Source organism: Alosa pseudoharengus, unplaced genomic scaffold (genome assembly GCF_046254945.1).
Source record: "Alosa pseudoharengus isolate Yale_2024_CS ecotype anadromous, Long Island Sound unplaced genomic scaffold, YU_APseudo_1.1 YU_APseudo_1.1_scf_5, whole genome shotgun sequence".
Taxonomy (NCBI): Eukaryota; Metazoa; Chordata; class Actinopteri; order Clupeiformes; family Clupeidae; genus Alosa; species Alosa pseudoharengus.
In genome coordinates, this window is record NW_027468837.1 from 1,578,406 (window position 1) to 1,591,384 (window position 12,979).

At 40.6% G+C, this 12,979-nt stretch overlaps 1 protein-coding gene across 1 annotated transcript in view; it reads left to right on the forward strand.

Moving 5' to 3' along the window:
• Positions 1-12,979, forward strand: part of dock3 (dedicator of cytokinesis 3) — an 835,931-nt gene that overhangs the window by 652,471 nt on the left and 170,481 nt on the right. Inside the window, 2 exon segments of the mRNA XM_076267926.1 lie at positions 4,317-4,496; positions 7,592-7,675. Coding sequence (XP_076124041.1) covers positions 4,317-4,496; positions 7,592-7,675 — 264 coding nt within the window.

Here is a 12,979-nt window from a genome sequence, read left to right on the forward strand (position 1 = left end):
ACGTTGTGTAAACCTCCCTCCTGCCGCCTTAAGAGTCATGCTGGTGAGAGAATTAGCAGCCTGGGCTTTTAGCCAAATTGGTGTTATAGTATACTCTTTTGATCCCGTGAGGTCTCTGCATTTATCCCAATCCGTGAATTAGTGAAACACACTCAGCACACAGTGAACACACAGTGAGGTGAAGCACACAATAATCCTGACGCAGTGAGCTGCCTGCTACAGCGGCGCTCGGGAAGCAGTGAGGGGTTAGGTGCCTTGCTCAAGGGCACTTCAGCCGTTCCTACTGGTCGGGGTTCAAAGCGGCAACCCTCCGGTGAAGCGCTAGCCAGTAGGCCACGGCTGCCCCTGTTGCAGTTTGCAGGTTCGAGTCCAGGCGAGTGCAGGGTTGAGCTGTGCAGTTCAAAACAGAAGACAGAAGACAGAAAAATGCAATGTCTCAGACACACTGTTTATTGTGACTGCAACATTCTAACTTAATCAAAAGTGAGATGGTAGCAAAACTTCTACCATGGTATCATAATGCCTATGATATGCTATGCTACCTTGGTAGCACAATTTCTTTAATGATTCTATCCATTATAAAATAGCTGAATAGAGATATTATTGTTTGTGTAGTATATCTCGAATGGCTAATTGATTATTCTACCATGTGTTAGAGCGCCACCTAGTGAATACCATCAATGTAAAATAACACGCCCACGCACGAAAGAGTAAATGCTTCCAATGTATAAAACTTTCCAAGAAAAACACAGCACATGTGAGTGCATTATTGTATTGCGAAATATCATGGGTTGCAGAACCGTAGGAGCTCGGGCCCGTCATCCCCACTTGCAGCTGTTTGGTATTGTTATTGATGTTGATATTACAAGTACTATTGGGGCAATTGCTCTAGATATTACAAGTACTATTGGGGCAACTTTTTAGAGTTGAATACAGTTTTAAACTTGTGTTAGACGAATACGTCACACGACTTCTTACTCCCCATTGCTGTGTCATCAGCACCTCTGGTTTAATCTGCTACAACGTTTTACCCTGATCTCAATTTCTGTGTCTTCAAAAGTTTCCTATCAGCCACTAGAGGGCACCTGTATGTTCATATTAGCTTAGTCTTGACATAGAAATAGACCAATATTATCCCTTCTACACAATTCGCAACCTTGAATACTATTACATTTCCTAGGATTGACACATTGAATGTGTGAATTAAATGCTGAAATTATGTTATGTACAAGATGGACAACTGCATGAACTATGGAGGCTAATGTAGGCTAAAGTGTCTATTTTCATGTTGTCATAAAAAAGACACGCAGGTTGCAATATCCCCACTATAGGCTATAGAGCTGTCATGTAGACAGGTAATCTATCATGCAGCTCAGGCGCATAATGCAACTGTACGCACTGTGAGTAGCATACCATCAGGATACTCAACAATGAGAGAAAATTTCCCCAGTGTGTATTCACACCAACTTGGCTTACCATAATTCCCAACTCTGCACAGTATCCCATTAACTGTATGACTGTAGGTTATTTACATTTTTCTGTAAAGTAGGCTAAACACATTATCAAAATATTCTTAATGCAGAACTATGGCACACACACCTTTTGTTTGAGCAGGAAAGAGAATAATACATAATACTTGTTGCTGGTTACCAGCACACAATGTTAAGATAATCCGTTTTGTTGACTATGGATTGGCAGTTCCACAAGGCCATGGAGAAGGAGGTTTCTGTAGATGAGGACCGTTTAAGTTGCTGGAGGTTAGCCAGATTTCTGCTGCTTTTGGCATGATGCCGTTTTCTGTGATGGCCTGTGGTAACTGATAGATAGATAGGTAGATAGATACTTTATTGATCCCCAAGGGGAAATTCAAGATATGGATGAACGGCACATTTTTGCCTTTGTCAATGCGAGTGGAGTTTGTTGGACTTGGGATTTCGGTAAAAGTGGACTCACTTTAAACCAACAACTTTTTTCCTTCTGCGTCACATCATGTGGAATGCGTATGGACTGCACTTGGTTGCTAGCAAATGTTTGCACTTGTTGAAAAGAAACTAGTTAATGTTTAACTGTATGTTGAATTTAATTCACCATAGCTTTTCATTCTGTTGAATTGTTTAACTGTGAATATTATATTTGACTTTACATTTCTTGTGTTATTTTTCATGTAGCCTATGTTGCACCGATCTGGCTAATGGGCTTGATATTGCAAACGTTTTTTTACATTTACATTTACTTAAAAGTTTAGCTTCAGTAGCTCACTGGCATAGCATGTTAATGGGAAAGTAAGAAAGATTCTAAAATAGCCTTAAGTTGAAATAAGAACTTTCTCTCTAGTTTCTAGACCAGGGGTCTCAAACACCCGGCCCGCGGGCCAAATCCGGCCCGCGTCCGGCCCAATTCCGGCCCGCGACGTATGTCAAAATAATAATGTAATCCGGCCCTTGAGACTTTTAAATTGCGACAAACAACGATACTGATTAAAATAGACGATAGTTCCAAGTACTGTGACAAATCTCATTTGTACTCCAGACTGGACATCCAGAGCCTCATTCAAACCCAAAATCGCTGCGCAAAGTTTTCAGGAAATACTTGCACGCGAGAAACACAAAGACGTGCATTTGTAATGACGCGGAAGCGATGCAGGCCATAGTGTTGCATAAATTGAAGCAGAAATTAAGCAGAAATAGGCCTACACCAAATGTTGAAAACGTTTATGTGTGATGAAGTCTTAGATAGGCTATGTTATTCACCTATTTTAAATCTGAAGGAGAATATCCTTTTGGAGATTATGATCGATCGTCTATTGAATGGAGGTGCGTCTGCGTGTATACGACGGTGTCCACAAAGCATACCATGCTTATTTCGACCCTCTGCCCAACATAGTTTGGAGGTTGCAGTGGTAATCGTGATGATAGTGTCCGTAATGTACGTGGTACAGACAGCAGAGCTAGTAGAAATAGGGCTCTAAACTACAAAGTCACCCGCAATATGATGCGAACTTCTGGGTACTTAGATTACCCGCGATAGGAACTGATTTGACCAGAATACTTTATTGTAGGCCTGGTGGTTTAGAAACCATATACATCTTAGGTGTTGGTATACATCTTAGGTGTTTTCCTGTTAATTTGTTATGTGGGTAATATGAAAAAAGGAAAGTAAACCTGCTCAAATATGTTCATCCAGTATTTACTGAAAGGTGCTTGCCATCCAGTGGCAAATTAGATGGGTAAATTTACCCCCTTCATAAACTTTTGTTTTACTCAAAGATTTTTACATTTACAGTAGGACTTTATCTCTGACCACTTTCAAGCCATGGCCTTTTGAAATTTTGATATAAAAATCCAATGGTGTTGCTTTCTTAACCCTGACGCCTATAGTTTGCAAGGTTTAAAAAAGTTATGAGAGGAAAATATTTTAATTTGGTGTGAAACACACACATACCTGTTTTTATGCTTTTCATTTGTTTTATAATTATTTTATCATTATTTTATTTATAAGCTAAGGTTGCTAGCACAGGTGTCTAAACTAGATAAAAACACTTTCTGTTTGCAGTTTTGTGTGGTATTTGAAAAAAAGAACATTGCATTTTCAGAAATAGCCGGCCCTCCAATCAGATGACGTTGGCAGAATTGGCCCCCAGCTCATTTGAGTTTGAGACCCCTGTTCTAGACTCACGAAAGTACACCAATTGAGACAGACTCCCAGAGACAGTTGACAACCTCATAGTTTTGCTAGGACTTAGAATACCACAAAGTTGCTGAACGTGTTATTTCAGGTTAGTTTGCAACAATATACAAGTTTAACCAAAGTCCTTAGCTGCTACCTACAGTACACTGTAGCTATCGAACATAACTTGCAGTTCCCATTCACTTTCCGTTTACTGTGCTAACGTTAGCTAGCTAGCTCGGTCCGAAAGAGTTTCATTGGCTTCACACACAAGCAATGGCAATAAAATAGTAGGCTACACAAAATTTTATTAATATGTTGTTATTGCTTATTCAAGCGTAACTCTCACCAAAATGCATCCTAGGATGTTTTTGTGAATGTACCCGAGTCAGACTTTCGTGAATGGGAGTAGGGGCACTATTTTGAACCTTTCTTTTAGTAAACGCTGTGTACACGAACAATGTTTTCAATGCTCGAGTTAATGTGTCAAGACATAGGCTTTTTTATTTCAAACTATTATTTATAACAAATGTAGTGTTCATATAGCGTAAGTCGCTTTGGACAAAAGCATCTGCCAAATACCATAACCATATATAATCTGTGGACTGGCTCACATACAACTTTCGGTCTGTTATGTACTTCTGTTCCAGGTAGAGGTCAGCCCACTGGAGAATGCCATCTCTGTGTTAGAGAATAAAAATCATGAATTACGCACACTAATTAGCCAGTACCAGCACAAACGGTTGCCTGGCAATATCAATCTTCTCAGTATGTGTCTTAATGGAGTAATTGATGCTGCTGTCAATGGAGGCATTGCCCGCTACCAGGAGGTAAGTATGGTACCAGAATAACACCTTAGTGGCTGCAAAATGTACATACTGAAAGTTAGGTTACATGGTTTGTCACCAGTTCTTCTTTTGATTACTGAGGTACAACTTCAGTGCTGGTTCACTGAATCTAATGGCAAAATGAACATTGCCGTAAAAGGTCAGGAGAGCATTGTGCTCTGGCTTAGAGCTTAGCACACAGAAATAAATGGGAGTAGCATAGCATGTGGCTGGGATTCATGCCTAGTCTCTCTCCCACACATCAGTAATGGGAAAAGTCCACATTGTAAAGAGAATGAATGAATATGTCTAGTGCAAAAACCAAATGTCCTGAAAGTTGGAGCCTTATCAATTTAACTTTAAGTCAAGTCAAACACTCAATTATGTTAAATCTGCTTGTCTGGCTTGGCCAAGTTTTAAAATGGATATAGACCAACTTTACTTTCAATGTTAATTAATGCAATTGACCTGTCGCTAAGCGCCACCCTTAGAACGCTGATGAGCCAATGACAGTCCAGCCTCAACGGGACTCGGACATCAGCTCGGACAACTCCATAGGAAACAACAGGGAGCAGGCATAAAATGACAAATTAATGGTTATTTATGGAGTAAACAAAAAACCCCGACGGATAACCATGGTCAAACGTTTTGCATGGGGGACGTGTAATACTGATAGCCGGTACCCCGCGAGGCTAGAAAACGGGGTATATTTTCATCAACAGTAGCCTACAGCAGTGTTTCTCAATCTTTTTCAGACCAAGAACCACTTAACCAGTAAAAAAAACCTCACGGACCACCTAGCTAATAGACACAATAGGCCTACTCACTGAACCACCTTGCTTATTGTCTTTGTACTTTGCTTATTGTGTCAGAGGATTCATATGATTTAAATTGGCATATCTTACATAGGCAGTGTTGCAGAACTGTTTAGATTTACATACAAGTTGGTTCAATATTCCAAACAACTTATCTATACTGTTTTTTACCACGTCTGCTAGCGGACCACTTGGGATATCTTGCGCAGTGGCGTAACGAGCCAACACCGGGCCCATATGCAGGATTATCAAGGCGGGCCCCCCTTCTACAGCACGTGATAACGCAATGTCCACGAGTAGGCTACCATGAATAGGACAGGATAGGATCCTTGAGACACAGCATATAAAAGATGAGATGACTGACAAAATCAGGAGTACGTGCACCACAAAAACAAAAATACTGGTGAAGGCGCACAACACATGAAAAAACACTGCTGGTGACGGCGCACTATAGCCTAACACATGAAAAAACACTGCTGGTTAGGCTACTATATGAAATTGCATTAGGTAAGATATGTAATTATGTTATGCTAAATCGTTCATTTAGCCACAAACATAGCACTAGTGCATAATAGAACTGCCCGTCTGCCCTCTTTGACTGAGCTGCCCCCCTTACAAAAAAAAAAAATATATATAGCCTATATAACGTAATTTGATATTCTTAGAAAGCGAAAGTAGGCTATGTGTGAGCGCAGATAGGTGCGTCCGATGTATCAGCTGGAATAGTGATGTGAGTCGCCGAGCAGAGGTGATGGATGTCACAGGTGAGCTACATGAAACTTTGAGAATTCAAATTCAAATTATGTTAGGAAAAAACGGTGAGTATCCTAGTGTGGCAAGAAGCATATTTTTTCAATGTCATTAACGTGAACAATATTAGACAGCTAACCGTATGTTGCATTTTTGCACGCGAAAATGTATAACGAGTCTATTTGATGGAGAATACGTGAACTTTAAACCATTAAGATGGGCAATAGGTAGGCAGACATCATTAGTCTATTAACCTAAATGCTAATGAATAACTTTAGACAAGGTGCATTGCTCCTAAACTCAAACAAGTTTATTTATTACCTGGTTTGGTCCAACAAAGATAATCTTAACATGGACTATGCTGGGCTGTGTTAAGCTCTGAACAATGTCCGTTTTACAGTGAAAGGCCCGGTCGCGAGTGACGATTATTGCGATAGGGGGCCCGGCCGTCAATCATGTATTTCCAGTGTGATGCGGGCCCCTGATTGGTCCGGGCCCGTAAGCAACCGCGTACCCTGCTTACCGATAGTTACGCCCCTGATCTTGCGGACCACCAGTGGTCCCCGGACCACACTTTGAGAAACACTGGCCTACAGGACGTCTCTCGCGTTTGCAACAGCTCGACTAAGCCAACAACGTGGGCACAGGTTCCCTGTTAAATCCCAAGATGAAAATGTTAACCAACTACTATATTCTTACTACATCAAATATGAACGTAACCTAACATATCTTAGTATCAATCTTCCACTAGCTAGCTAGCTAGCATTAACGTCAGTGGTTTTTGCGCAGTGATTTGCACTGGTTTGTTTGTCCGAGTTTTCACACGGTAACAATGGGGGGGCGGGGCTTAGCGACAGGTCAATTCAATTCAGTGTGGTTTTATTTATATAATATATACAGTACCCTCCAGAATTATTGGCACCTCTGCTAAAGTTGACTAAAAACCGGTATAAAAAAAGTGTAACGGAGGCGAACTGAGCTAGCGTGCTAGTTGCCCGTGTAAATCCTCACACCCCTAACCTTAAGAACACTTCTAACCGCTGAGTTGGAAGCCTGGGCTTTTAGCTCAGTGGTTAGAGCGTTTAACTCCCATGCCGGTGTGTGTGGAGGTGTGCGGGTTCGAGGGCCGTGAGCGGCGGACAAATTACACATAGGAGAATATTACAAGCTGTTTTATTGGCAAAGGGCGGCTTAAGAAAGTATTACAAGCAGGGGTGCCAATAATTGTGAGCGAAGTGTTTTTATTAAAAAATATTTATTTCTTTATGAGATTTTCCTTTTTCTCAAAATAAATGTGCTTCCCTTCAAGGTTGTATTTTTCCTATTTTTTTTCATTGTGAGATTACAATAAATCACCAACAGATTATGTTTTATACTGGTTTTTAGTCAACTTTAGCAGAGGTGTCAATATTTCTGGAGGGTACTGTATGAATATATCTCAAGGCACATCGGGCTTGTGTCTGTCTTGTGCAAATAACTTTTGGCAAGAGAAATGGTCTGGTTTCCCTAACTTTCACATGTAACAATTCCCAGGCTTTTTTTGATATGGAATACATTGCCAGCCATCCAGATGACTCTGAGAAAATTACCCAACTGAAAGATCTCATGGAGGAGCAGGTAAATATGATGTGTAAAAAAGCCTTGAACCTCTGTGTATTGTGTATTTGTGCATTTTATGACTAAAGCATGAAGGTTTCACTATATAATCTTCACCCCCTAAGGTATGATTTCAGACGTGGAGCCACTTCAGATCTGACCTCTGGGGCTAGATATTTGCTGTATAATATACACATCTTTGAGGAGTAAAATATTTTTACAAGTCATTTTAGAATTCTACTGTGAAGATCTAGAACTTACATTAACTGCCATCCAAAACTGGTTGCTTGAGTTCATTATGACAGTTTCAAATGGAACCTAACTGGCAACATTCTAATCACATACAAAATGTGATTTCTTTTTTCACCACAGATTCAAGTTCAAGTAATTTTATTGTCATGTACTTATAAAATTAATTATAAGTAATGAAATTCTTAAACTCATGAGCCAGCTCAACTTAAAAGAGTAAATTAAAAGCAGTAATTAAAGCAACACCAAAGCACTTTTCCTCTGTCGCATGCACGCTATTTGTTTATCCAGCACTGGCTTTGCAAATAACATGTCCACAGACAAGGTAGAGTATGTTGCATGATTTTATGAAAGTATGATGTATTGCGACATCAGAAGCACGTCAAATTTGTAGTTTCTTATGTCTCATTCCATCGAACTACATATCCGCTACCCGATCTGGCAAACTTACATAGTGCGGTTATAGCCGATAGAGGGCCGCAAAGCAAATGCAGAAGTGCCGTTCACCCTGTTACGAGTTCATGAACCACTGAAACTATTTTGGAAACATTATTTTAAGGTACAAAAAACTCTTTGGTGTTGCTTTAAGAAGGTGTATTTTGTGTGTGTGTGTGTGTGTGTGTGTGTGGGGGGGGGGGGTGATGAAAAGGGGAATTATGAAATGGTGTGTATATGTGTGGGGAGGGGGTATGTTGTTGTGTTTGGGTGGGGGTTCTGAGGTTTTAGGTTGATTAGGGGAAGAGAATTACAGTTCAGCATCCTGGTGGCTTGTGGATAGAAGCGGTCTCTGTATCTGCTGGTACACGTCTGCATACTCTTGTACCTTTTACCAGATGGTAGGAGGGTGAAGACACTGTGGCTGGGATGACTGGTGTCAGCGAGGATTCGCTTGGTCTTTCTCCTGCAGCGCTGGCTGTAAAGGTCCTGGATAGTTGGTAACTCAGTCCTTGTGATGCCTTGCGCTGACCTGACCACCCTTTGCAGAGCTTTGCGATCATGAGCGGTGCTGTTACCATACCATGTTGTAATGTTGCCGGACAGGATGCTCTCAATGGTACATCGGTAGAAGTTGGTCAGTATTTCACCGTCCATACCAAACTTCCTCAGCCGCCGAAGAAAGAAGAGTTGTTGTCTTGCTGACTCTCTCTACTGCTGTGCCTCCAATATAGATGGGTGTGTGCTCTTCCTGCAGTCTCCTGTAGTCCACAATCAACTCCTTGGTTTTGCTGACGTTGAGCAGCAGGTTTGGTGTTATTTAATTGCGTCGAAGTCCGGAATCATTCAGAGTAAACATTGGTCTAGTGTTATCCAATTGCGTGCAGTGAGATTTTCAAATGCATGCTTGGTGCCGCCCCTCGAGTTGGGCCAGTTTCATTATTTGTGGCCAGACCCTTAATTTTTCTAGATTATCAGGGTCTGGATTTTCCAGGCTAAGGAAAAGACCATTAAGGAGAAGACCATTTTATTAAAATATATAGAATATTTTAGAGAGTAGACATATCTCCTTTCTGGGTTCAATGCAAAATTGATTACTTTCTCAATTAGCTTTGGCCTGCCCACTTGGAGGTGTCACAAAGTTGGGCACTCAATGCTTACTTGCATTATGTGTCTGTGTACTTTCTCCTGGGATGGATTTGATCTTCACATTATATGGTAATGGTTCTTGGATCTTATATGTTTACTATGCATGTAATGCAGGGGTTCTCAAAGTTATGATTGGTAAGGGCCAATTCAGGAACCCAACATTGAACTGAGGGCTGCCAAAGGGATGGGGGGAGAAAAAGAAAAACAAAACCGGGGGGAAAAATCCCATTTGTAATCATTTTAATGACCAGGTTGCATCTCTACAGTTTATATTTATTTATTAAACACATTTTAATTCATAACTGAGGCTAAACCTGGCAAAACTTGTGAAAATCTTAAGTAAAATTGCAATGCACACACAATCCCTGGGGTTCTCTACCCTCAAGAGACAAATTTGGGATATAACAGTTCTGGTTGCAGTCCATTTCAAGAACAAACAGTCTCAGTGTGGATTTAGAACAAACAGTCTCAGTGTGCCTTGCTTCTTATCAGCATATAGGCCTTATTCAGGGCAAAGCACCACAGGAAAACCTGACGGCCACGAAACACCACTAAACGGAGATTCATTCTTTTCAAAGCACACAGTACAGTTGTACAGTTTTACAGATGTTATCAGATGTTATCACGGGCCGCAAGAAATGTTTCCGCGGGCCGCCATTGGCCCCCGGGCCGCACTTTGAGAACCTATGATGTAATGGATATGAAAGCTGTAGCAACTGGAGTGATAGTTGTAAAAAGAAAGTTTCTATTCATAATGTCAACACTGCACAACTAAGTTTATGTACATCTGTTCCTGACTTCTGATGATGTTGTGTCGACCAGCCATAAACGTTAGGTCAAATTCAAGACTCCTTTCCTCAGTGGTTTCTTGTTAGTGGAATCAGTTGCCCAGTGCTCTCTGTTCCTGTGATAGTTTTGGGTCTTTCAAGAGGGGTCTAAAGGCATATCTGTTCAGGGATATTTCACCAATTGGGGAATTACACTCAGTTTCCACCTCCCCTTGAGTTAAACAATTTATTTGAACAATACCACTTTTAGCACCAGCCTAACATAGATCATTGAATCGAATTAGACCATTAGCATCTCGCCTGCTAGCATCACTTTTAAAAGTGACTAAGATTTCCAGTAATTTTTCTACTTAAAACTTGTCTCCTCTCGAGTTAGAAAGTGTAATAAAACCAATGGAAAATGAAACGTGGCGATTTTCTAGGCTGATTTGATATGGAACTATACTCTCATTCAGGCGTAATAATCCAGTCACTAACCAATTTGTCTGCTGCAGCTCAACCTTGTTGCTGGAAGTTGGCCTACGGGGAGTATTTTCAGATGCTGCATGATATCATTGTGCTGCTGCGCCCATGGTGTTTCTTGATTATTACGTTACGTTGAGAGTATAGTTCCATGCAGTTTTGATGTTCATTTCAGGGCGAGGTCCAGCCACCATCCAGCATCGCAGTGCCCCTTGATTCTCTGTTAGTCTAACTGCTCCATCAGATCCTTTGATGAGTGCATTCTGTTCTGTTCATGACACTGGTCTATTGCAATGGCTGAGAACTTGTTGCATGTCTTATGCACAACGAACCTCCCAGCATGGAATTCTTTCAGGATTGCTTCTTTGAAATGTTTGTAGCCATGGTGGTCAATGTTGAGCTTGGTGTTTGATGTTTGGTCCATCGAAGATCATAGACATCAATGCAAAAAGTGATGGTGGGACAGAATCATTCTGACTACTGGGATGGAATGAGCCGTCATAGTGAAACTTCAAAAATCAGAAAAATCAGAAATCAAAAATCTCTTTGCGCACCACTTGTGCTGCTCTCACCAAATGCATAGAATCACTGTCATGATCGTGGTCACAGGCCTTCATGAGAGCATCTCCGATATCCTCTTTGAATGTTAGAAGTGTGTCTCACCTGTGCATGAGCCCTTACATCTGGTTATACATATTGCCTACTGTAGATCTATATCTGTTATAACTTTATAAATTAGGCAAATATCCAATATTAATGAAGGAACAGTGCTTAATACATTAATAAAATGTGCAATAGTACTGCCTCGTGTGCTATTACTACTATGTCTTACTATAGGCAACCTTGCATTTATTTATTTATTTATTATTATTTGCCATTCTAACTTACAAATAGTTTTTTTAAATAGTTATTGATCAGAAAAAAATCACTTCTTTTAGTTTGCCAAACTATAGGCCTAAAGGTGAAAAAAGAAATCACATTTGTATGTGATTAGAATGTTGCCAGTTAAAGGTTCCATTTGAAACAGTCATAATGAACTCAATCAACCAGTTTGAATGGCAGTTAATGTAAGTTCTACATCTTCACAGTAGAATTCTGGAATGACTTGTAAAAATATTTTCAAGTTGTGTAGAAACAATGAACAAAATGTCATGCTTTATTCATAACATGCACAATACTTCTCATTATATGAGCTTAACCACTCCACTATCGGAACTTCCTACAACTGAATTGAAATAAAACAGAAATAACTATGTTGGGGCCAGTGGCGATTGCTGCTCTTTGGAACAGGGGAAGCTCTGATAAAACTGGTCAATTATTAAATTAATATTATTAAGGTGCTATATTGTTCTTTGAGGGCAAAAATTATCCCAAAACCCAGAATAGGCCAAACAGTAGGCTATAGAGTTGGCATGGCATCATGTAGCCTACACCGTTATATAGCGCGCTACCTAACTTAGCCTAAATACACAACAGAAACAAAAGCAAGTCACAAACTCTGTAACTCCACATTACGGTTTTATTTACAGTATGCTATTTACAAAGACAAATAGAAACCGACTGTATTGCTCCCACATTATGAGAATTTGAGCTGCAACTTGCCTTGCCTCTTGCTTCACCTGTCAACACTAACGTTAACGCATCCCTTGATCTTGAACCACTTCCTGCCAGATCGCGACATATGCTGTCAATCAAAAAGAGTCCAGCCTCTATGACGGTTCCTCCAATCATCATACAGAAGCTCGGCGTCCAGGCCATCCAACTGTCCCATTCACTCCCAGAGAAATGACTATTTTGTGGCGCTTGTCCAATAAACGTGTAGCTTTTCTGCACTGAGAACAGCCCACTCTGTAAGTGCCATTGAAAGCCCAGTGAAGCCGAGTGTCTATGGGTTTTTTGATGGATCGTGTCGTCACAGCAATGTATTACGGGTGCGAAATCACGATAAATAACCGCAAAAACCTTATTGCTGAACAAACTAGCCATGAAGACGAACATGTTTTCAGCATGTTCTAGTTGGAATAGTGTTATTTGATGCGATTTTCCGTGATATTTTAGAGGAGGCTGAGCTTCCCCTGTAGTCTTAGAGCAATCGCCTCTGGTTGGGGCCTCCTAGCTCTGTTTTAGACCTAAGCAGTGACTTGGTCCACTTTCTACAAATTATCAATTCAATTTATTGTTAGTTATAGTGAAATATCACCATGGACCATGGCCTCAGAACACTTCACAACAACAATTTACC